The sequence below is a fragment of the Symphodus melops genome (assembly GCF_947650265.1).
Source record: "Symphodus melops genome assembly, chromosome: 20".
Taxonomy (NCBI): domain Eukaryota; kingdom Metazoa; phylum Chordata; class Actinopteri; order Labriformes; family Labridae; genus Symphodus; species Symphodus melops.
Window position 1 is genome coordinate 4,324,139 of NC_136710.1, and position 23,868 is coordinate 4,348,006.

General features: G+C 46.1%; 4 protein-coding genes across 4 annotated transcripts in view; 3 read left to right on the forward strand and 1 right to left on the reverse strand.

The window, feature by feature from the left end:
• The window catches only part of pacs1 (phosphofurin acidic cluster sorting protein 1), a 51,378-nt gene extending 49,701 nt beyond the window's left edge, over window positions 1-1,677 (forward strand). The window contains 1 exon segment of the mRNA XM_079371602.1: window positions 1-1,677. This exon segment is cut by the window's left edge and continues 3,181 nt beyond it. The gene's annotated coding sequence lies outside the window, so the exon portion shown is untranslated.
• A 1,607-nt stretch (window positions 1,678-3,284) lies between these two features.
• klc2 (kinesin light chain 2) lies at window positions 3,285-10,736 on the forward strand. Its single transcript, XM_079371467.1, has 14 exons — window positions 3,285-3,720; window positions 5,575-5,820; window positions 5,941-6,283; window positions 6,410-6,626; window positions 6,727-6,916; window positions 7,015-7,188; window positions 7,393-7,492; window positions 8,024-8,073; window positions 8,174-8,241; window positions 9,058-9,166; window positions 9,472-9,624; window positions 9,719-9,843; window positions 9,935-9,992; window positions 10,079-10,736. The coding sequence occupies exons 2-14, from the start codon at window positions 5,593-5,595 to the stop codon at window positions 10,160-10,162; spliced, it is 1,899 nt and encodes a 632-aa protein (XP_079227593.1). The 5' UTR covers window positions 3,285-3,720; window positions 5,575-5,592; the 3' UTR covers window positions 10,163-10,736.
• Window positions 10,737-13,345: 2,609 nt separating this feature from the next.
• Window positions 13,346-22,963, forward strand: prkd4 (protein kinase D4). Its single transcript, XM_079371915.1, has 18 exons — window positions 13,346-13,547; window positions 14,905-15,043; window positions 15,311-15,442; window positions 15,535-15,689; window positions 15,771-15,966; window positions 16,732-16,815; window positions 17,252-17,411; window positions 17,627-17,750; window positions 17,941-18,018; window positions 18,409-18,628; window positions 18,780-18,805; window positions 18,894-18,966; window positions 19,045-19,151; window positions 19,242-19,403; window positions 20,656-20,754; window positions 20,841-21,108; window positions 21,290-21,375; window positions 21,527-22,963. The coding sequence occupies exons 1-18, from the start codon at window positions 13,392-13,394 to the stop codon at window positions 21,695-21,697; spliced, it is 2,436 nt and encodes an 811-aa protein (XP_079228041.1). The 5' UTR covers window positions 13,346-13,391; the 3' UTR covers window positions 21,698-22,963.
• Window positions 22,249-23,868, reverse strand: part of actn3b (actinin alpha 3b) — a 29,334-nt gene continuing 27,714 nt past the window's right edge. Inside the window, exon 21 of the mRNA XM_079371914.1 lies at window positions 22,249-23,684. Within this exon, the coding sequence (XP_079228040.1) occupies window positions 23,526-23,684 (159 nt within the window). The 3' untranslated portion in view covers window positions 22,249-23,525. The remainder of the gene's footprint in view (window positions 23,685-23,868) is intronic.

Here is a 23,868-nt window from a genome sequence, read left to right on the forward strand (position 1 = left end):
ACTAGTTTCAGATGTCAAAAAATGTTTATCAGAAGAAGCTGTGAAAACTTTCTTTACACTACCTCTTGCACCAAAACTTCAAACTTTGTGACTAACTAGTGAAAATAGTGGAGCATTTAGCAACTAAAAAACGCCATATTATTGTTGTTGGTGGAGACCAAACATGGAGCTAAAAGAGAGTGAACATCATGTATCCAACTTCAAGTTATAGATTCTGATCACTAACATTTTATAACTTTATAGGATAAAGTCAATGTCATGATAACTCTTGCCCCAAGGCCAGAAACTTTTTTTTTTCAAGATATAATGTCAATAAACAAAAGGGATTCTTCTCCAAAATGAAGTGGCAACCCAAATCATCATTTACTTTGTGCACTGTAATAACGTCTTGTATCAGTTGGGTATCTTTATATCTTAAACTTTTCATTCAAAATTACGAAAGGTTTCATAAAAGTATGCTTTATTACTTCAAAAAATACCAAACTTGTCACATTTGAAAAATAGATTTTACACCATAAAAATCTTTAAAAAATGTAAACCGTGTTTTAGAATGAAGTACCGGTATTTGATATTTAACTTACACTGTAATCATGGCTAATCTTTTGTCTGTTGTTTAGAAACAACCTCACTAACACAAAATGCTCTTTGCCTTGTAGTGTCATTAGCTCAATGTCAATCGAAACTCGTCATTAATTGTACGAAGTCAAACTTTGTTGACTCTTTTTCTTGGAGGGGATTGAACAGCTGATGCTCACGCTCCCTCAGCTTGGATTTATTCTACAGAAAAAGAGGCGTTAAAACAAAATCACTGCCAAAATGACGTTGTGAAGAAGTCGTGATTATATTGAACGAGATTTCGAGTTTTGTGGTTGCTCATGACAACAGGGTGATCCTTGTTCTTACATCATCATTTTAATGTTTGGAGGAAGTGAACCTTTTTTTTTTAATCCCATCCGTCTCTCAACTCATTCTCACTGTTTACATGTTTTTTTCTAAAGTCTCTGGTTGTTCCGTGCGTAAGTCTTGAACCTTGTTCCTGTGTGTTTTTACCCGTACCTCTGTACCTGTGACGACATGTGTTTGTGTGGCGGTGGTTCCTCTGTCCTTTGACTTGTCGTGGTTAGAGAATAGTATCTGTTTGGTCCGTCAATAATCTGCATCAGTGATCAGCAGTGTCTTTTCTCGACACCGTCCTCAAATAAAATGTCTCTCTGATGATGAAAATCTTCTTCGTCAGGCTTCCACAAGCTTAGCTTTCTGAAAACATAATAAACTATACTGTCCCCATTCCCTCACAGCTTGTACATTTGCTGTCTGTCTTTATGGGAACAGGATTGACCTAAGAAAGCAGTACATTTCCGCCTGACGTGCTTTAGCTCACAGCAGGACATCTGAATCTTGTTGACAGTATTTTGCACACACTATTGTTTTCTTCAGCAGCAGACTTCAGCTTCTTTGCCTTTTGCCTATAATGATAATAAAACTATAATGCTTGTACATATCAGATAGTACTTGTTATATTGTATTTCAAGTTTTTTTTTTTTTCTTTCTTTCAACATGTTTTGTAGTACTGCTTTTTCATGATTACGTTTGTCAATGAAAACAGATGTGGGATGAAAAGTGGAAGTGTTTATTGTTTCATGTGTTTTTTTTAAATAAACATATTCCTGATTTGTATATTTGTCTCTTGTTTTTGAGTCAAACAATATTTGTCTTTTTTTATAGACAAATGCACTTATATGCATTAGCATTTTCTCACTTTCTATAGCGCATCAACATATAACTCCAAAGTAGCCGTATGCAAACATAAATAAAATGAATGAAGCTGCAAAGATACATGTACCGGTATATATTTCAAATGCATAGTGTAGATCACAGAAGCTGTTGTGCAATCATTTTCAAATTACAGTTACAGCGCAAATTTATGTGGATATTTTTATTGTAAATTTTGCAAATGATAAGTGTAAAGATTTGATTAAAAAAAAACCTTTAATCTAGAATAAACCCTGAAAATGGGAAAAGTTACTCACAATGAAACAAGAGCAAACGTGTCAGTGGAATGTGCACATGATGTTTTGAAGCAGGTCAGTGTTACATGCTTTGGCCTCATTACTCCCTTGTTACCCTCACACACTCTTTGAATGAATCCTCTGCTATCATGAATACTCAAAGAACAAAAGCACAGCAAGAGGCTTCACAGACAGTTACGTCCACTTTCATTCAAAACTTTTTTTTTATTTTAAAACTTCAATTATTTATTTTGAGATATGCTGTTTGATAAGAGTCGATTTAATAGCAGGCCATATACGGAGTGTAATTCATTTGCAGTATTTCATGTTGTGTAATGAAACATGCAGGACAATTTCATTGTCTGACAACTGACTCACGAGGGTTGATGGGTAAGTATTGGATATTGATGCTTCTGTGTCTCCTGGATAAATGATAAACCAATTTAATAAACACCTCATTGGCCCTCCAGTATTCAGTTCCATCTTTTTTTCCCAAATATTTCACTGTCCTACAGTCCTGTAACAAACAGTATGCACTGACACATGTTCTCTCCATCAAGTCAGATCCAGTGTGACTCTATTATAAAGTGAAGATAGAGACTTAAAAAAAAAGGCAAGCACATCTGACTTTATGGGAATTTCAAGTCATAGCGTGCAGCTTTTGTTTTGAAGGCGAGCTGTGCCTACTTCCGGTTGCAGACTTCCTCGGTTTAATTTTCGCATCGTATCCTTTTTTACACAGGCAAAAACAATCCACAAAGGTCGGTTGATCACATTTCATACACGGATGATTCCCACGGTGGCAAACTGAAAATAGTTTTGAAAAAAAACTGGTCAAACCAGAAAGTCAAGAGGGAACGCCTGAGGCAGTAAGCAACGCATCGTCTCTACGCATGCGCGCTAGAGGATTTCCCGCCCCGCTCGAAAACTGTGCTTGTCGTGAAGCCTCTTGTTATTGCAAGTCATCTTTGGTTGTAGATTCTGGGAAAATAAGTCACTTGTTTTCCCTCCCCGTCTCCCAGCTGTTACATTTGAATCATTATCTTATATGAAATAAGTGTTGTTCATGTTGAAAAAAATGTTTTTGTAAGAATGTTCAATCAATGACAACACCGTGTACCGGAAAAAGAATTTTATGACCGTCCTCCTCCGTTGCTAAGAGACGCTTTTGTGGGTGAGTTTATGGAGATCGGCCAGGAGTTTCGGACCTTACCTGTGATTGTTATCGTATTAAATGAAACTTAAGTATTGTGGTAGCTATTTCTGACCGGCCGCTTTTTCTGGCCGGCTGTGTTCTTGTCAAATAGCGAAAGAAGCGTTTAAGAATGACAGTAAATATACTTCATCGGTAGTACGAGGCGTCCAGCATCCTTCAAAGTAAAGCTAATAGTTTTAACGCTTATTGTTCATTCGTTGTGGGGAAAAAACAGGCAGTTGCTAATTTAGTAAATGAAGTCGTGGTTATGATAACAGTGACCTATTGTTGTTAAATAGTGCAGCCTCCTTCACTATAATAGCCTGCATTGTCGTGTTTGGCATTCGACCTACTTTGCTTGGTTTTATTTTGGAAAAGAATAAATAAGTCGCCTCCGGAAGCAGTTTGTGTAGAGTTGTGAGTTTGACGCTGGTTCTGTTCTGGAGGAGCATCACAACACAGTCCTGCTGCTTTGTTCGGAGGGACAGAAAAGAAACGCATTTGTCTTCGATGAAGGTAAAAAAAAAAAAAACCACACACAGCTGATATATTAACTTAAATACGAGCATAGAGTTTTAGTAATGTTGCTGAAAATAGATAATTTCACCGGAAGCCTGTCATATCAAATGTTACGTCCTCCAGCGAGGTCGGTAAATGTCACCTGCAGGAGCACGCGCCAGTGATTTCACTTTTTTTTAATATGTCATTTGAGTCGTATCTGTGCACCTGGTACATACTGTACAGTCGTGTTATATAAGGAGAAACATTGGTTATAGGTGCTCGGGCCTGCTCTGTTTACAAACAGTTAACATGTCGGACGCGTTCATGTCGTCTCATTAGCATTATTGAATCACGCGTCGTCTTAAAGCTTTGTCCTTCTTCTCCTGCTCTCTCCATCATCGGTCACCTTGATTGATCCGCCGCCAAAACCAAACCCTTCCGCCCCTCCCGGTCCCAGGCCTCATCCATCCATCCATCCATCCATCCATCGGCCTATTAATCTATTCCTGCATTCAACTGCACGAACGAAAGATGCACTTGCATCCAATGACATGTGTGTTATGCAACTTTCTGACGTTTTTGTTTGCGTTTGATCAGACTGGGTTTGAAGGGGATTGTTGATATTGGTGCATTGCAGTCGGCGTATAAAGGCGGATGGGGAGGGAGGGAGGGAGGATGGGTGAGGGAGGGAGCTGGAGACAGACACAGAGAGAGAGGAGAGGTGGGTGGGGGGGGGGGGGTGGAGAACAGGTGCGCCTCCCTCCATCAAAGCAGGACAGGAGGGAAAAGTCACAATGCTGCACAAATGGCCTCTCTGTCCTCCTCCTCCTGCTGCTGCTGGATTGGTTTCATTTACATGCGTAGATCTGTCGACCTGAAGGACGCATGCTCAGTATGAAAGTGACTCTCTCTCAGTGAGAGATGTATCCCTGCTCTATATATTGATCAGCAGCTTTTATATGTCTGAGCTCACGTAAAGAACATCGTGCTGATAACTTCCGCAGCACTGCAGCTGTGTGGATCTTTTTAATGATTCCATCCTTCAACATTTGTTTTCATGTTTTTACCGGTTCAGATGTGAAGCGGATGAGCGGGACATTTCTTCTTGGTCACTGTCGCTGTGCGGCTTTCATAAGGGATTGTTTTGTTTTTAAATGAACCCCTCGAGCCGCGTGTGGACTCGAACCCTGGGTCACGGTTTACCAGTCTTCTTATTGGCTAATGGAGGCTCACTACAGAACACACGGCAGGTCAAAGCAGCGAGCCTGCGGTGTGGATCTTAATCTGATGTTTTGATTTCGCCACCTGACTCTGAGGCCGCGTCGCCTTGGAAACGGCGGCTTTGTCTCACTGTGATTGGATGAACTCGTCACTGGCTGAGGCTGCGTCACTTTCAAGCTCACGGGAATACTTTGGACTCGGAATGGGATTTAAACACACACACACACACCTTTCACTTTCAAACCTGTTCTGCACCCTGAGGGAGAGCTCTTTGAAGCTGCACCTTACTCTCCAACTACATCAGGGTGCTCGACACCCATCTCTCATATCCTCTTAAACTTTCACCTAAAAGCTTTTTGTAAATGTGTCTGATCAGTGGACATTCTGTTCTCGTTCATTTTTTATTGAATAATCACATTTCAGTGTTTCCCTTCTTTTGACCTTCCTCTTACAAAGTATCGCTTCAGCCTCTTCTTTATCGGATCTCATTTCTTCAGGGCTCCTCCTCCCTTCTTTTTTATCTCCTCCACTTCAGCTCGACCAAAGTGACCAGTCACTAATGAGCCTCGTGATTAAACTGTGAGAAGGTCAAATATGATGACACACTCTTTGTCTCCTCTCTCTCTCTCTTTTCCCTCGTCCGGTCAGTGTGTGTGAAAGCAGGAAATGTCCACCATGGTGTATCCACGCGAAGAAGCCCTCGAGCGACTGAGCCAGGATGAGATCGTGCTCAACACGAAGGCCGTCATGCAGGGCCTGGAGACGCTGCGGGGCGAACACGCCCAGATCCTCAACTCGCTGCTGGACTGCACGCAGCCGCCTGTCGCCCAGGAGAAGTCCGGCCTGCTCCGCAAGAGTCTGGAGGCCATAGAGCTGGGCCTGGGAGAAGCACAGGTCAGAGGCTGGCTGAGGAACAAGCCTGTTATCATTTTTTTTTAATATATTGATTGATTGATATATATATAAAAAAAAATGTCCGTCAAACGTGGTAAGCTAGTTTCCTGTTCCTCCCAGGTGATCATCGCCCTGTCCAGCCACCTGAGCGCCGTGGAGTCGGAGAAGCAGAAGCTGCGCGCCCAGGTGCGTCGCCTCTGCCAGGAGAACCAGTGGCTGCGGGACGAGCTGGCGGGGACGCAGCACAAGCTGCAGCGCAGCGAGCAGAGCGTGGCCCAGCTGGAGGAGGAGAAGAAGCACCTGGAGTTCATGAACCAGATCAAGAAGTTCGACGACGACGTCTCGCCGTCGGACGACAAGAGCCAGAGCGGAGGAGGCGGGGGGAGCGGAGGAGGGAGCGGAGGAGACGCCTCCAAGGACAGCCTGGACGACTTGTTCCCCAACGATGACGATCAGGGACCAGGTATGACATCATCAGCACGGGACGAAAGAGTCGGACTGATCATACAGTGTTTACAGTCTCAGAGTGCTGCAGAGTGAAAGAACAGGAGGATGGTATCTTATTGGCTGTCCTCCCTCTGTCCCACAGCGCAGCCTAGTGGAGAGGTGGCTGCACAGCAGGGGGGCTACGAGATCCCAGCACGCCTCAGGACTCTGCACAACCTGGTGATCCAGTACGCCTCTCAGGGCAGGTACGAGGTGGCCGTGCCGCTCTGCAAGCAGGCTCTGGAAGACCTGGAGAAAACGTCGGGACACGACCACCCTGACGTGGCCACCATGCTCAACATCCTGGCCCTCGTGTACAGGTAACAGCGGGACGCCGCAATCTCCAAAAAAAAAAAAAAAAAAAAAAAAAAAAAAGGAAGTGAAAGTGAAGTGTGCCGTGGTTCTGTTTTTACCCTCCAGGGACCAGAACAAGTACAAAGAAGCCGCTCACCTCCTGAACGACGCTCTGGCCATCAGAGAGAAGACTCTGGGGAAGGATCACCCAGCCGTGGCCGCCACCCTCAACAACCTGGCTGTTCTGTACGGCAAGAGGGGCAAATACAAGGAGGCCGAGCCTCTGTGCAAGAGAGCGCTGGAGATCAGAGAGAAGGTACGGACTCTCTTCTCTCTCTCTCTCTCTCTCTCTCTTTAAAGTCAACATTCTCCGTTCAGACTTCACGGGTGTTAAATATTCTCGTGCGCCTCCAGGTGTTGGGGAAGTACCATCCAGATGTGGCCAAGCAGCTGAACAACCTGGCCCTGCTGTGTCAGAACCAGGGCAAGTACGACGAGGTGGAGTACTACTACAGACGGGCCCTGGAGATCTACGAGTCCAAACTGGGAGCGGACGACCCCAACGTGGCCAAGACCAAAAACAACCTGGTGGGTCGGCTTGTCGGTTTTAAAAGCAGATGTGAGCGTGTGAGCGCGACAGGGCTCAAAGCTAGCGACACCTTAAAGCTTCCTCCTCTGCTCTGCTCAGTCGGCAGCAGTGAAGTCGCCCCCCGCTGGCCGTTAAAGATGCAGCTCTAAGGCAGCGAGGTGTTCTTGGTGGAAATGTTTAAGATGCTGTGTGTTCTCCCTCAGGCCACGTGCTACCTGAAGCAGGGGAAGTTCAAAGACGCCGAAGCTCTGTACAAAGAGATCCTGACCAGAGCGCACGAGAAGGAGTTTGGATCGGTGAACAGTGAGTAGAGCCGACACTGCTGAGTCACAGTGAGGAGGACGTGCACTCATTATAGTCCATGATCAAAGGAGTGAGACACAGCTGCAGCATCGTATTGATCGTAGATATTTCATCCAATTCTTGTTTTTTTGTTTTCCTGCAGTATGTGAAACGTCTTCGGACATTTGTCTGGGTTTTTTTTTTTTTTTTGGATCCAGGTCGGTTATTGGTCCACACCCTGATCTCCTCTCAGCAGGGTCACAGGATTATTGTTGTGCTATGTGAGCGTGACGAGCAGCTTAATGTCCATGTTCCCCTGCCTGCTGCCGCTAAGCCCATCAAACCCTTAATGTGTCACATGTTCAGCACGAGGCCGAGCAACGGCTGGAATTTGGCCCTTAAACAATTTGATGAAACCAACAGGGCGGTTTAAAAAAAAAAAAAAAAAAAAATCTCTTGTTTTTTTACATTGATGTAGGTCAGAGCAGGGATCGTTCTTTGTTGTCAGTGCTGTCGCCACTCATCACAATTCTTTCGTCTTCATCTTCGCAGACGACAACAAGCCGATCTGGATGCACGCCGAGGAGAGAGAGGAGAGCAAGGTGAGTGAAAGTGAAGAAGAGGACGAAAAGGAATGACACCAGAGACGTTTGAGACAGACTCGTGTCTCATGCTTGATCTAATGTTTCTCGTCTCTCTCAGGGGAACCGCAAAGACTCCGGTCCGTATGTGGAGTACGGCAGCTGGTATAAGGCCTGTAAGGTGGACAGGTGAGACACACACACACACACACACACACACACACACACACGTCGCTGATTCAGAGTAAACACACACTGAACACACCCAGAACGAAGAGGACACACATTCGTGTCTTAAAGGCACGGTTTGTTCATTTTCTCCAGATACACTTTTTAGGTCCAGATAGAAAAGAATAACTCAGGTGCTCTGAAAAAGAAACGAAAAAAACCAATCTGTCATCTGTAGCAGTTTGTAAACACGTCAAAACTTCGACCAGTGTCTGCACTCGGTACGAGTTTTATGAACCAATCACGCCTCCCTGTCTCGCTGCTCGTTCATGCACGAGCCCACACTCCAATGGCGCTCGTGCATGTAAGTGAGGTGAAGATGGAGCACAGAGAGGATGCCGCTTTCAAAATCAACCCTGACTTTATGATCCACTTTTTTTCCTTCTTGTTTCTTGGAGCACGAACATTTCTGAGGAGGAAACAGTCTAATCTCCCTCTGTGAGACTCCCCCTGGTGGCAGTACTGCATTACTATCAGGTGCTGGTAAAAAAGGACGTGGGTGGCTGTTGCGATGTCACGACCCATCCCTGACATTTACAGAGTCTGCAGGTGTTCAGTTATGAGTCTGTTTCCTCGCTCTGACAAGAACGTCAGACGTGGGTTTGTTTGTTTTTTAAAGTCGATCAGAGCTGAGTGACGCTCTGCAGCCTGGAAATGAAGAAAATCTTCATCAGGAGGACAAATCCACATTTTTCTCATCATGAGATGGCAGATACAGTCTCAGTGTTTGGACACTTTAAATACTAATAAACACTCATGTTCTTTGTTGTCCTGAAGCCCCACAGTGAACACCACCCTGAAGAGTCTGGGAGCGTTGTACCGTCGTCAGGGCAAACTGGAGGCTGCAGAGACACTGGAGGAGTGTGCCAGCAAGACACGCAAACAGGTACTACACACACACACACACACACACACACACACACACACACACACACACACACACACACACACACACACACACCTGAGTTACTGCTGTTATATTAGACGTCTGGGATCTTGAGTTGGTAAAAGATCCTGATTAGTTGAATGTCACTTCCCTGCTGTGACGCTGCAGTGATTTAAGATCAGTTATAAAGTGTGTGTGTGTGCTGTACTGAAGAGGCTTTGTGTGTCTCTCTCTCTCTCTCTCTCTCTCTCTCTCTCTCTCTCTCTCTCTCTCTCTCTCTCTCTCTCTCTCTCTCTCTCTCTCAGGGTATCGATGCCATTAACCAGAGTAAGGTGGTGGAGCTGCTGAAGGACGGGGGAGCTGGAGGGGCAGACAGGCGACACAGCAGGGAAGGAATCAACGGGCCGGGGGGACAGCGGGGGGAGAACGAGGGAGACGACTCGGCAGAGTGGAACGGGGTGAGTTCATCCACACTGAACCGTTCATCACACACATCCTGTGACCTTCTCAGCAGTCTGAAGATCTCAAACTTTTCTTCTTCTTCTTCCTCAGGACGGTAACGGGTCTCTGCGTCGCAGCGGCTCCTTCGGGAAGATTCGTGACGCCCTGAGGAGGAGCAGCGAGATGCTGGTGAAGAAGCTGCAGGGCAGCGGACCTCAAGAACCCCGAAACCCCGGGTGAGGTTCACTCTCTGGTCAGACACACTGAGAGGGTTGGGTCCTTTCGTGTCACGGTGAAGGCTAACAGTGTGATCCTTGTTTGTCACAGAATGAAGAGAGCAAGCTCGCTCAACTTCCTCAACAAGAGCGGCGAGGAGACCGTGCAGGTACGGCCGCTCTGATCTCGACACATGATGGAGGTGGGCCGGCGTTGTCTAACCGCTCTGTTTAACATGCGCTGTCTGGATTTTAGGACGCCAACACCGGATTCTCAGAGTGCAGGGGATTAAGCGCCAGCAACGTGGACCTATCCAGACGCAGCTCCCTGATTGGCTAGACGGACACCGGAGGCGGGACTTGGGGGGTTGAAGGGGGGGGAGGGAGGGGGAGAGGAGCAGATGCTGTTTGCAGCTTGGTTTGATCAAACAAACACACACAAAAAGCTCAAAGATCAAACGCCGTCACCTGCAGCGTATTTTTTAAAGAACACTGAAAGTCAACGCATCGAAACACTGAACGCCATCCTGTCGACACGGTCGCCGCCGCCGCCGCTGTACAAACCGCCTCCCTCCAACACAATAGAGAATATTTAGATACACATTAATCAGCATGCTGCTTACTAGAAAGTGGAACGTCTGCACCTGAACGCCTCGTGTTTGTCGACTCGTAGCGCCGTAGAGAAGCGTCGTAGCCACATCGTGCTGACTCACGGAGGCTAAACACACTCCGAGAGAGAGAGAGAGGCTTCACACTGTATATTCCACCTGTAGCATGAAGTATTAGCTGATGCTAACAACATATTGAATCCATATCATAGCAGGTCAGTAAACGGTACGATCCACGTAGAAACAAAGCGAGTAGAAGCAGTCTGTGGGGACAAACAGACGTTAGCACTAAACATTTAAACCTCACTTTGGCCTTCTTGTTTTTATGTATATACAGTTTTAAATTATTATTTCAGATGACTTTCTTTGTATATAGTGCACATGGTTTTTTTCTTTTTGTTTACACTTGACCTGGTTCATGATAAAGGAACGATTGTGGGGAGGGGAAAAGACTGGACAGGGAGGAAAGGATAGAAGGAGAGGATGTTTTAAAGCGGTCCAACATGCTGATCGATTCCGTACCTCAGTACAATCTCAGAGCCGAAGCTCCATGTCTGAGGTAGCTTCCTCTCTTCCCAACATTTCACCTTCAAATGAATGTTCGCTCTTGAAAAAGATGCAGGAAGTTACCTTCAAAGTAAAAGTCACATATCATGACGTCAAATGTAAAGTCTTGTTTTTAGTTCCCCCACTTTTACCACAAACACTTCTCAGGCCTGACTCTAAATAAGACGCTGTGAAACAGACGTTTATAATATATGACCCGTTTACAATCATTCAGCTGGATATTGCAGACATAATCAGCGTTGTGTGAAGATGCGAGTAAACTAACTTCTGATTTAAAGCTGAAGCAGAGCGTCGGCTGCGTCAGAATTCCTCCTGTGATTTTTTTTTTCCTCATTAATGTTTCTCATTGTGTAAAGAATCCTCTGTGTTTTGTTTCATGATGCTGACCTTACAGACGTCATCAATCAGAATCAAACCATTGCAGAAATCTGTCGGATGATTTCGTCCTCTGAATGTCTTATTAGTAAACTTTTCTTCTTTTTTTTCCATCCTGTTCCAGCTCCGAGCTGTCACTTTAAAAGTGAGATGTTAAATCAAATGTAGAATTGTATGTTCATTGTTAGGTCTTTTACACTGGAGCTTTGATTTTATTTTATTTTCGTTTGCTGTTCAGGAGCTACTCTTCACCAAAATGAGATCAGTAACCAAGAGAAGTGTCCGCAGAATGCACGCGCCGTGGTGCGTTCAAATCACACTCAGTCATTCGTGACCTTAAGAGGAGCTTTCTTTTTCTTGGCTTTCTTTTGTGAGTTGTTCTCATCTTACTCCTTCAATTTTCTCAAACAAGAAAGCCAGAAAATTGTCTGCCGCATAAGTTGGATTTAAAAAAAAAAAAAAAGTCGATTCGGTGGTTTTGACGTGCGCTCATGACGTCACCGATGGTGCGCGCACACCTTCGCCAGTATGCCGCGTTGAACCCGAGGTCGCCCCCTCTTTTTTTTGAAATCTCCTTTTCATGAAGTCACATCACTGAGTCGGGAAAAGTGCTCAATACTTCTATCGGCTTCTGAATGTGCAACATGGCGCCGGGTTGAGCTCTTAAAGAAGAACGAAGGAGTAAAGTACGTGTGTTAGAAAATAAAGACAAGATTTAGAAAAGTTGTTTGCAGGAAGGAAAAGTGCTTTAAGTGTCGTTCGCAGCAAATAATGTACAGAACTCTCCGACCTGTCTGTCTGTGTGCTGTATGTCACTTCATGCAGCGTTCACGGTCTCCACTATGTGATGTGTAAAAAAAGTTGTAGAAACTCGTTTTTTTCCCCCACTTTGATTGTTGGTTCATGAACGCACCACACAGTTTAATCAAACCTATAGATGCTAAATCAACCCGGGGGTTCTTCTGCCATTTATTTCGTGGTGCGTTTCATAAACTCCGTAAATATGTGAACATTTGATGAAAGAAAAAGAAAAAGAAAAAAAACAGCTGAGAGAAAATGTAAAGTGATTTGAAATGTTGATCCAAAGCTTTCAGGATAAGTCTGATTGTTTTCGTCTCTTCTGTTCAGATGTTTATGGGGATCGATGAGGGGTCACTGGGACGAGGGGTCTCGTCTTTGTAATCATCACTTGCTGATGACTCGATGGATCATGTTGTAAAACGGGCCAAACCCCGTCATGTGTATTTTATTGAACGTTCAATAAAAACAAAATTCACTTTTCAAACTGATCCCGTGTCTCGTCCATTTTTCATTACTCATCTTTTCTGCCGCTGTGGACAGTTTCAATGTCAGTGTGTGTGTGTGAGTGTGTGAGAGAGAGTTTTCACAGGTAGGGCGGGAGGTGTTAACCCCGTGTACGCTGCACTGTGAACTGAGACCGTCTTTGCAGCTTCCTGTCTCAATGCAGAAAGGAAACCAAACCCACCAGAGGATCCGTGAGACCATCAAACACCGATCAGCTGTCACATCGTTGATACGATCCTGAGAGGGAAGCATCGAGCTTCGATTGAACCGGCGTTAGAAAGTAAGACTGCACCTTCAGATGTTGGTTTACATGTGACTCATGTTTGCAGCTTAGTCCTGATCCTAAAACTGAATATAGAGTTGTGTATTTGTTGTTTCTATGGAAGCCCTGAGAGGACATGCATCCTTACATGTTTTACTCCTCATACAGAGTACAGTACTGTTGTTTATTTGAGATCTTCAGAACTCCAGTGGTGTTATCTAAAACATCAGAAAGTCAACATCTCCAAAAACAAACACAAGTGCTTATGATGTAGTTCAAATGTGATTCAATGTATGAATGCATGTGCGCTGAGAGCTTCTGTAGTTCTCTCCTGTAGTCATTGCAAACATCAGAAACAGTTTGTAGTCCGTCATGTTTTTAGAGTCTGCCTTTAACATCTTCTCTCATCCCCTGTTGGTCACAGATCTTGGCCCCCCCCCGGATCTGTCTCTATGTCCGCACCGGCTCCCTCCAGTCCCACCAGTCTCTCGCCGCCAGTTCTGGTCCAGTTCCAGCTCGGCCTGTTCAGGGATGTGGTTCGAGTCCCGGCGGGCAACCTGAGCTACCGTCACGCCAAGAGGCTGGCTGCTGAGATCATAGAGCGCAAGGTAACAAAACCTCCCCGCTGATCACACTCTTTATAAGGACAGGCAGCTTAAAGGGACATTTCACCTCAGTGACACCCAATGTTTAACTTGACGTGCAGGATTGAAGAGAAGTGGGCTAATGAGAGGCACTAGATTGTCTGAAGAGAAACATTTTTTGGGCTTTACTGGAAGGAGGGAAACAATCAGGAGGAGCCCAACACAACCAGAGCTCCTCGTATAGGCAGGCTTCAGTCCTCGTCTCTCTCCCAGGCCTGAAGCTATTCTCTCCTGTCTCTCTCAAACACTCCTATCTGATATCTTATCAAGGCTAAAAAAAAAAAAAAGCCCCACACAGTAATTCTCAAAAAAGGAGGAGAAACTCTGAATATTTTCAAAATCTTTTGCTGAAAAATTCTCAAGATTCAAGAAAGAATCGACTTTAGTTTTCCCTTTTTAATAAGTCTGTAAAAATGAATTTCAAAACTCTGCTGAAATGCGGCTCAGTTGTCCTCCTCTGTAAAAACAGGGAGGTTTGAGGCTTGTTTTGCAGCTGCACCGAAAAGACCGCAGCCTACCTCTTCACGCTGTCCCACTCGGGAAAAAGTGCAGATAGATGTTCCGAGCCGCTCAGAGCTGTCAGGAAGTGGACTCTGAAAAGGTCACCTCGTGTACGAAGGAGCTCTGTGTAGGTTACGAGCAGCTTTTTTTTTTTTTTTTTTCTTCAGAAACCACTGAGTGTGTTTGTGCGTCTCTCACTGATGCAGAGAGTTTCAGCGGGTTCGGCTCAGTGTGCATCGTGCATGTGTGTTTGTGAGTCTGTGTGACAGAAGCAGACTGAAAATGTTAGGGATCAAAACTTTCTGTTTCTTAACCTTTGATTACTAAACTTCATGTTTTATTTCTTCATGTGAGGAAGAGGAGGAGGCTTTAAAGGATGATTTGTGTCAAAGTGCAGCTCTGCTCTTCTTTCTGCCTCATTTGAAGAGACTGTGTGGTCAACTAGAGCACAGCTAAAGTTTCCAACCACAGCCTCCTCTCTGTCTCACACACACACACACACACACACACACACACACACACACACACACACACACACACACACACTGTCTTGGTAGTGTTCACCTCACCTTCAAGGCTTTGTCACGTTTTCAGGCAGCAGGTCAGCGGGCCGTTAACAATGTGACTTTGTGTGTCAGTCTGCACACACACACACACACACACACACACACACACACACACACACACCTGGCACCTGGCACAGATGTGCCACCACAGAGCTATTAAGAAATTTTTATGACATAGAAATCATCAGAATTGTTTTTTTCTTGTGTGTGTGTGTGTGTGTGTGTGTGTGTGTGTGTGTGTGTGTGTGTTTCAGGCTCCAGATGTCAGCGTGGTCGGCGTCGGTGAAAAGATTCTGCTGTTCAGACACCAGCCGGCCTCGGAGCTGCTGCTGCAGCGTCTGACGCAGCAGGACCAGCTGCAGGACGGAGACCTGATCGAGGTCGTCATCGCAGGTCAGACGGCCACAGAACAAAAAACCCCCTCAGCTCTTATTCTGAAAGGACTCCTGTCCTCACGCCTCTGCTGACAGACATCTGTGTTCTCCGCGTGTTTTGCTTTGGCTCCTTTCATATTGAAGTCCTCGTCGTCACGATGTCACAACTTTTTGGAGTTTCCCACTGATTTCTTTTCAGGCTGTTTTGGTGATTTGGAGTTTCAGCTTCTTCATGTTTTAATTCCTGCTTCGACGTGTCACATCTCTTTGTTTTATCCTGTTCTAGTATCCGCGTCAGTGACGGAGATGAGGGTCCGTCCTCACTCTCTGGTGGTCTATTCGTACCGGACCCCCACCTTCTGTCACCACTGTGGAGAGATGCTGTGGGGCCTCGTTCGACAGGGTTTAAAGTGTGACGGTAAAGACGCTCGCTCGTCGCACTCGCCGCCTTTCATCGACCTCATTTCAAACCTGCGCTCTGACTCCCCTCCCTCCTCTGCGTCTCCTCAGGGTGCGGCTTAGATTTTCACAAACGCTGCGCTTTCCTGTTACCCAACGACTGCAGCCGAGCCCGCCGTCAGGTCAGCACCAGCCTGTCGCTGTTTCCCCCCCGACGACCTCGCACGCACTCGCTGTCCAACCAGGCGGGAGGCAGTCTGGAGGAGGTGAGGAGATGCTTTTATTGTGAAGCAGTCCGAGCTCCTCGTCACATTATTTACAATCCTTTCCCCATCCTTTTTAACCAGATCAGCAAGTCCAAGCCCTCTTCCAGACCCCCGTCCTGGGCAGAGCCCCCGGTGTGGCTGGCGCTCGGGTACGGAGACCAGAGCAGGGCTCAGGTCCCTCACACCTTCCACATCCACAGCTACACCAAACCCACCGTGTGCCAGCACTGCCAGCGGCTGCTCAAAGGCCTCTTCAGACAGGGGCTGCAGTGTTCAGGTGACTCCGCCCCTCAAACCGTGTAAAGGAGACTCTTGTGTTTGTATCTTGCTCACTATGATGTGCTGTACATCATGTGTGCAGATGATAGGCTGTGTTTAGCTCCAGAGATGAATCCGGTACTCTGTGACCTCTGACCCCACCTTTTCCCTTGAAGAGAAGTTAACCCTTTAAAGGTCAAGGGACTATTCTTGGTCATTTCCACAAACAAACATAACATAATGTTTGTTCACCTCAGTAAGGTGGAGAAGCATGTGATCCTCACTCAGCCAATCAGAAGAGAGCACCCTCACTGATCCTGCTATTGTGGCATTTGAACCAAATGTGGTCACTTTGTCAATGTTTATACAATTACAATTTGTGAAAAATGTTATAACAGAAACAAAGTTCTGTTACGTCCCTGAGAAACACCATGAGGGTGAATTTTTGACTTTCAAAGTATTTCAATGAGTGACCTGTAAAGGGTTAAACAGCTTCAGGTCGATATCGTCTTTAATGCGGAGAAAAAAAATCTTCATCCTTTAATATTATTGAATATTAAAGTGTCCTTGAGTGCTATGAAAGGCGCTGTGAAATAAAATGTATTATTATTATTATTATTATTATTATTATTATTATTAATATTATTATTAATATTCCTCACAGTCGTGTGATGGATTCAAACATGACCTCGTGCTCCGGCAGCACGGTGACTTTCAACAGCCTTTTTCTGTCTGACTCTTTTCTTTTGACACCTTTTTAAAGTCACCTTCATTTGTCCTTCAGACTGCAGGTTTAACTGCCATCGGCGCTGCGAGCCGCACGTCCCCAGAGACTGTCCGGGAGAGAAGAGAGGCCTGAACGGAGATGGTGAGCAGAGTCCCCCCCCCCTCTCTCTTTGATAGTCTGGACTAGCAGATCTCTTAGATCATGCCCCCCCCCCCCCCCCCCCCCTCCTCTGATGTTCCCAAAACCCTGAGCCGAGTCAGAGCTCTGGAGCATTTGATTGATTCATGACTCATTTCGATTCAAAGACGTGTTATGATGCTGGTTCAGGGAAATGAGCTCAGACCCTGGTGAGGTTTACGATGACTCTGACCAGATTACGTGTCTCTAAACTGTCTGGAGGTGTGAATGTGACTGTGGCTGGTTGTCTGTCTCTGTGATTGGCTGGCGACCAGGCCCAAGGCCACGCCTCTCGACAGCTGCGATTGCTTGGACGGATAAACTCCTGTTTTGTGGTCACTCAACCATTCGTTGCAAACTTCACATTTATTTTCCAATGATGTCACTGCTTCATCCTCAGCGGCGGGTCCCGGCCTCCCAGCAGACCCCGAGGACCCCGGGGACACCTTGTCAGAGCTCAGCACTACGACAACACTACAGATGTCTGACGATGACATGTGCACTGAAGGAGACTCGACCGCCGAGGACAAAGAAGACGAGCGACCACGAGAGCCGATGAGGTCAGAGGGTCGTTAATGTATTCTGATGATGTCATCCTTTTAAGAGGTGACTCATTATTCATCACATTACAAATCTAGCGTTGATAATTGAGCTGTGGCCTCTACTGCCCCCTAGAGGCATTTAGAAGAACACAGCTGCTGAACAATCAGAGTAAAGAAAAGAGTTTTTTTTTATCCTAAAATCTGCTGTTTTCTGTCCTCTGCTGCTCCATCAGTCCGTGTTTCAGCAGCTACATCCCTCTGATGCGGCTCGTGCAGTCGGTGCATCACACTAAGAGGAGAGCGGGCGGAGTCCTGAGGGAGGGGTGGCTGCTGCACCACACCGACACCGACACACTGGTGAGACACAGCTCGGCCGTCCCTCACTTTGAACTGAAAAAAAATCATTTGAGGTGTTTAAAAATCCTCCGGTGGAAGAATTCGTGATCAGCCGAATGTGCTGAGAGTAGAAGTGAAACCATTAACGTGACCTCTGAGATGAAGGCTTCATTTTCACTGCGAACCTGCTGAATGGTTTCTGTTTTCTCAGAGGAAACGTCATTACTGGATCCTGGACTGGAAGAGCATCACTCTGTACCAGAACGAGAGCAGCACCAAGTACTACAAGGTGTGCCAGCCATCAACACTTCAGCATGTTTTTAAAAACATTACTAGCTCTTTATGAGTCAGACTGTTATTAATAGCTGATTTACTCGACGCTCCCTAAACCGCCTAGATTTCTTTTTTTTCTCAACAAAGATTCTGAGCGAGAGATTTGTTTGGGAAAAGAAAGCAAATTTAGATTTTATATGAGAAAACACTCCTTGTGCATGTGCAAAACAAGAGCTCAGAAGTACTGTTTGTCCACAGGGGGGCGCCAAAACTGACATGAACCAAGACTGAACCAAAAGCAGCAGCTTTACTTAAATATTTGTGATCCTCTAAAAAATATAGATTTTTTCTGATCGTGCTTTTTGATTTAAAAATAATAAATAATGAGCTTATGTTTTTGTTTCAGGAGATCCCTTTGTCTGAAGTGCTGCAGGTCCGAGGCCCCGCCCAACTCTCCGTACCCTTGCTGCCGGGCCGCAGTGCCCACTCCTTTGAGGTGGTGACAGGCTTGCTGGTGTACTGCGTGGAGGCCGGAGAGGCCGGGTCAGCCTGGGCCAGCGCCATCCGTCAGGCTCTGATGCCCGTGAAGAGCAGCGCTGGAAACAAGGAGCAAGAAGAGGAGCAAGGTCAGCTGGGAAAATGAGTTTTTTTCCAAGTTTTGTTGGAAGTGACATTCTTTCCCCTTTTTTTGTGAGAAAATTTTGAACCCTAACTATTTCCAAGTTTCTTCTGTGAAAATAATGTGTTGAAGGTGGAATAATTTTCTTGTGATTACAGATAAGGATTCTCACAGAGACAGTTTGGTAAGGAGGATTTTCAAGCAGCTGAATAGATCTTCATCATTTAAATAAACTCCTCTTCATTGACGGTTTGTGTGTGTGTGTGTTTCAGGACATCAGCTCAGTGTATCAGATCTTCACAGACGAGGTGCTGGGTTCAGGACAGTTTGGAGTGGTGTACAAAGGTAATAACGACGTTTCATAATCATTACATGACTGGTACTAGTCAAAGGCCTCTGCTGATAAATAATGTCGTTCTCCAGGTACTCACAGGAAGTCTGGTCGTCCGGTCGCCATCAAAGTCATCGACAAGACTCGTTTCCCCACCAAGCAAGAATCACAGCTGAAGAACGAAGTGTCCATCCTCCAGGTACTCGTCGTGCATGTTTCACCTCTTCATGCCTTCAACGTGGTTTTTCTGTGTCCTCCAACGTGTGTCTGTTTCTCTGTGTGCGTCCAGAACCTGTCCCACCTGGGCGTGGTCCTGCTGGAGGGAACGTTTGAGACGGCGGAGCACGTCTTTGTCGTCATGGAGAAGCTCCATGGTGACATGCTGGAGATGATTCTGTCCAGTGAGAAAGGCCGACTCCCTGAACGCATCACGCGCTTCCTGGTCACGCAGGTATCATCAATATCGTCTCTGTCTTTAACTCTTGTCTCACTTCAAGGGGGTAGCATCCTTCATAGGCTGCATCCGTCCTGGCTGCATCCTTTGTAGGCTGCATCCTTCATAGGCTGCATCCTTCGTAGGCTGCATCCTTCGTAGGCTGCATCCTTCATAGGCTGCATCCTTCGTAGACTGCATCCTTCATAGGCTGCATCCTTTGTTGGCTGCATCCTTTGTAGGCTGCATCCTTCGTAGGCTGCATCCTTCGTAGGCTGCATCCTTCGTAGGCTGCATCCTTCCTAGGCTGCATCCTTCGTAGGCTGCATTCTTCATAGGCTGCATCCTTTGTAGGCTGCATCCTTCGTAGCCTGCATCCTTCGTAGGCTGCATCCTTCCTAGGCTGCATCCTTCCTAGGCTGCATCCTTCGTAGGCTGCATCCTTCGTAGGCTGCATCCTTCCTAGGCTGCATCCTTCCTAGGCTGCATCCTTCGTAGGCTGCATCCTTCCTAGGCTGCATCCTTCCTAGGCTGCATCCTTCGTAGGCTGCATCCTTCCTAGGCTGCATCCTTCATAGGCTGCATCCTTCATAGGCTGCATCCTTCGTAGGCTGAGTAGACCGCTCATTGGCTGGACGGTAAATAATGTTTTTGGTCTGCAGAGGATTTCCTGTTTCTGTTGTCCCTTGTTGCCTAGCAACCTCAACAACTGCACTGAAACTAATTGATGACATATAACACCCTGATTAGTATCGCCAACATCTTATTAAAAAAGGTTAATATTGAAGACGTGTACACTGTTTGTAACCTTCATGACTGAGCTTTTATCTTCTTCACTCTCTTAGTTTTGACTGTGTTTTTCTCCACATTTAGATTTTTCCTGTCCTTCTCCCAAAAACAGTGACTAAAAGGAGCACGACTTCAGTCACAAAACACTCTAGATCAACACTTGTGGACCCTAAAAGTCACTTCAGACCAGACTCTTCTAAGTCCGTCCTCGTCCAAACTTCAAATCCTCAAATATGAAAAACTGAAAGCAGCGAAAACCTGACCTGTGTTCTAGAAAAACCCTGAAATGATCAAAATATTTGACCGTTTTTTATCTTGCATGCTCACAACACGAGCTTTCAAGCTCCTCTCAAACAGCCTGCTGACCCTGTTATACTTAAAGGGGTTAAAAATGAAGAAAGCAGAAGTCGGATGATCTCCTGCACACATTGAACTTCCTTCCTGTTGTTTCTTGAACTTGTCTGTTTCGTGTTCACTTTAGATCCTTGAGGCTCTGCGGTATCTGCACATCAAACACATCGCTCACTGTGATCTGAAACCTGAGAACGTTCTTCTAGCGTCGGCGGACCCTTTCCCTCAGGTGGGAGGATTTTGATTATTACATTCGTTTCTTGTTTGTTTGTCTTTTCATTATCCATTCTGAAATCCCACTCTGCTGCGCTGAAGGTGAAGCTGTGCGACTTTGGCTTCGCCCGCATCATCGGAGAGAAGTCTTTCCGGCGCTCGGTCGTGGGCACGCCCGCCTACCTCGCCCCCGAGGTGATCAGCAGCTGCGGCTACAACCGCTCCCTGGACGTGTGGTCTGTGGGCGTGATCATGTACGTGAGTCTGAGCGGGACGTTTCCCTTCAACGAGGACGAGGACATCAGACAGCAGATCACCAACGCTGCCTTCATGTACCCAAGAACACCCTGGGCCTCCATCTCTCTGGAGGGTAAATGTGGATTCTCCTACTGTCGCACTTCAAGATCCAGTTCATGATTCTGTTAGACGCATATCTTACCTTTATATGAGCTTCGTTTGTCTGTACATGAAGAAAAATCCGACCAAACATGGCACCAGTCTTCCTCTGTGAGCCACTGATCACACCTCCGTTTCTCTCTTTTGCTCTCCAGCTGTGAGTCTCATCAACAACCTGCTGCAGGTGTCGATCAGACGGCGGTTCAGCGTGGGCAAAGCTCTGGGACACACCTGGCTGCAGGTCTGACACACTCGGCCCCGTTTCTTTTCTTTTTTTATCTCCAATGTTCCTACATACAGTGTGTGAATTTGATCTGCGTCTGATCTTGTCCCACCGTGAAATGTGACGCTGAATTGTCTTCTTAAAGTGAACAGGACTCTTCCTCCTGCAGGACTTCCAGCTGTGGTGCGACCTCCGGGAGTTCGAGCAGAAGATGGGCTGCAGATATCTGACGCACGCTGGAGACGAGGAGCGCTGGACACGCTACGCCCAGGAGAGAGGACTCAACTTCCCGCCTCACCTCCGCTCGTACCCTGAGCAAAGCCTCGACATGCGACTGTAGCACGGAGGTCAAAGACCAAACAGCGGCTGTTTGTAAAAACTCACTGTTGGCCAAACTGCAGTACAAACAAGTATGTCAGACAATATCCAGATGTCCCACTGACACGTTTCCCACAATGCAAAGCTTTAGTTTAGAGGTCGTAATGACGGACAGCAGCGAGAAATAATCGCAATCAGACCAAACCACACAAAGATACCAAAGACTATCTTCTTTTATTTTTTTAATTCTCAGAATCACTCGTCGGCTCTTTTCAGAGCTGTAGCAGCGTTTTACCGTCAGCTGGGATGTTTACTTCACGTTCCAACAGCAGAAACCAGCGGAGGGCCGACTGGCAGTCATAATAATACACACTGATTTTAATAGCAGTATGAAGTGTTCACAGCTGAGCTGAAACCAGAGAGGAGAGTTTAAGTGTTTTAATAGTTCAATGTTGAATACCATGAGCTCATGAAGTCAACTGTTGAGTTTTTCCGAAACAAAATGAAAAGTCTTTTTGTGTCGTACCAAAGATTAAAAAAAAAAAAAAAAAAAAAAACCACAAACGACTGCTGTTTAGTAATATAATTTTCCTTTTTTATTCCAACTTGTTTTTTGAATGGAGCTGTGGCGTGAGACTTGTGAGTGTTCTCAGTGATGAAGATGAAGGACAGGATGAGATGAGGGTGAGGGGAGGAGAACGGAGCACAGATTACGTTCTAATGGGAGAGATGCTGAACTCGCACTGATGAATCACGGCCGAACCGAAACCCTACTTACTCTCTCGCTGACAACGTCCCACATGCAGTATCGTCTCGCACTTCCCCCGATGCCCTGTCGTCTCTGACTGCTCGACACCGCCCTCTTTCTGTCACTTATTGCACGCTGGTGCGTCGCACACTCAGCTGTAATGAAACTAGTGAGAAAAAAAGAAAGTGTGTGGGTTTTTTTTTTTTTTTTCCCTTTCTGTCCTCGTTCTAAAGTGCAGCCATGACGCCCTCTTTGTCTGCATTTACCCACAGTGCTTTGCTCCGAGTCGCTCTCTCTTCCTGCTGTCGTCAGGGATTTTAAAGTTTAGTTGCTCCCATTCTCCCTCCATGTGTTCCTGAGCGAAAGGCTTTAAGGTTATCTTTGCTGACATTTTTCACAGTGCTGGGTTTTTTTTTTCTTCATCATCGTAGCACCGACTTTCTCCTCCTCTCCGCCGACTCTGCTAGCTTTTTTTGTTTTCTGTGATTAAGGACGAGTCAGAGACTCAAAGACAGCGGGGTTGTTTTTTTTTCTTCTAAACTTCAACATAGCATGCATGTGCACAAATACACAACCAACCAAGCCAACTGACCAACCAGCTTGTTTATCACGTCTTCTTCTTTAATTACCCTTCTACAAAAAAATATGTCATCTGAAAGAGAGAGAGAGAGAGGGCGAGAGAGAGAGAGGGAGAGCAGGAGGCTTTGCTCGAAAGAACTCGTCCTCGTCACCTGCCTCTGTGTAACGTCTCCTGAAGCCAGGTGTGTTATATGTACGCTGCTTACATAAGTTCAGTGCAATACCCGGCACAGTCCGGCTTTTTGAATTTTTCTTTTTTATTTAAGGCACTCGGACAGAATTAAGGAACCTGCTTTTGAGATTTGAGCAGAGTCTGCTTCTCTCCACCTCTCGGGGCGTGTGGTTTGTGGTGTGAAAGGAGGGACGGGAGGAGAAAAAAGGAAGGGGGGGGGGAGAGGGAGAATCAAAAGGGGAGGAAAACAAATCAGAAGAAGAAAGAAGATAGAAGGAGAGTGGAAGGGGTTTAAATCGCTCTCTCCACAGAGGAGAGACGGTGGGAGCTGGGGAGGGCGAGGTGCTGTGTTTATAAGTCGCTCTCGCCGTACAGGGCGCTGGAGAAGGAGATGTAGTCCAGGGCGCCGGTGGTGCCGTCGGCTCCGATGTACCTGGTCATGCGGCTGATGCAATACTCGGCCTGCTCAGGCGGCAGCTCCCTGCGCAGCTCGTCCACTGTGATGTAGTTCTGGAGAGGGAGGTCAGAGGGCGTTCATTTTAAAAGGCCTGATCGTTTCTGCTTTTACAAAAGTTGAACTTTAAATCAGGGTTCATCTTCAGAGGTCACAGTAATCCCTGATCTACGGCTGATTTCTCCGTTAGGATAAAAACTGCTAAAAAAATCACGACAGAATTTGTGAGTTAGCCTCTAA

Coding starts and splice junctions, on each gene's coding strand:
- klc2 (XM_079371467.1), top strand. CDS start 5,593: ATGTCCACCATGGTGTATCCACGCGAAGAAGCCCTCGAGCGACTGAGC. Junction 6,284..6,409: donor CGATGACGATCAGGGACCAG/GTATGACATCAT, acceptor TCTGTCCCACAG/CGCAGCCTAGTGGAGAGGTG. Junction 6,917..7,014: donor CGCTGGAGATCAGAGAGAAG/GTACGGACTCTC, acceptor GTGCGCCTCCAG/GTGTTGGGGAAGTACCATCC.
- prkd4 (XM_079371915.1), top strand. CDS start 13,392: ATGTCCGCACCGGCTCCCTCCAGTCCCACCAGTCTCTCGCCGCCAGTT. Junction 13,548..14,904: donor CTGAGATCATAGAGCGCAAG/GTAACAAAACCT, acceptor TGTGTGTTTCAG/GCTCCAGATGTCAGCGTGGT. Junction 18,019..18,408: donor GCAGCACCAAGTACTACAAG/GTGTGCCAGCCA, acceptor TTTTTGTTTCAG/GAGATCCCTTTGTCTGAAGT.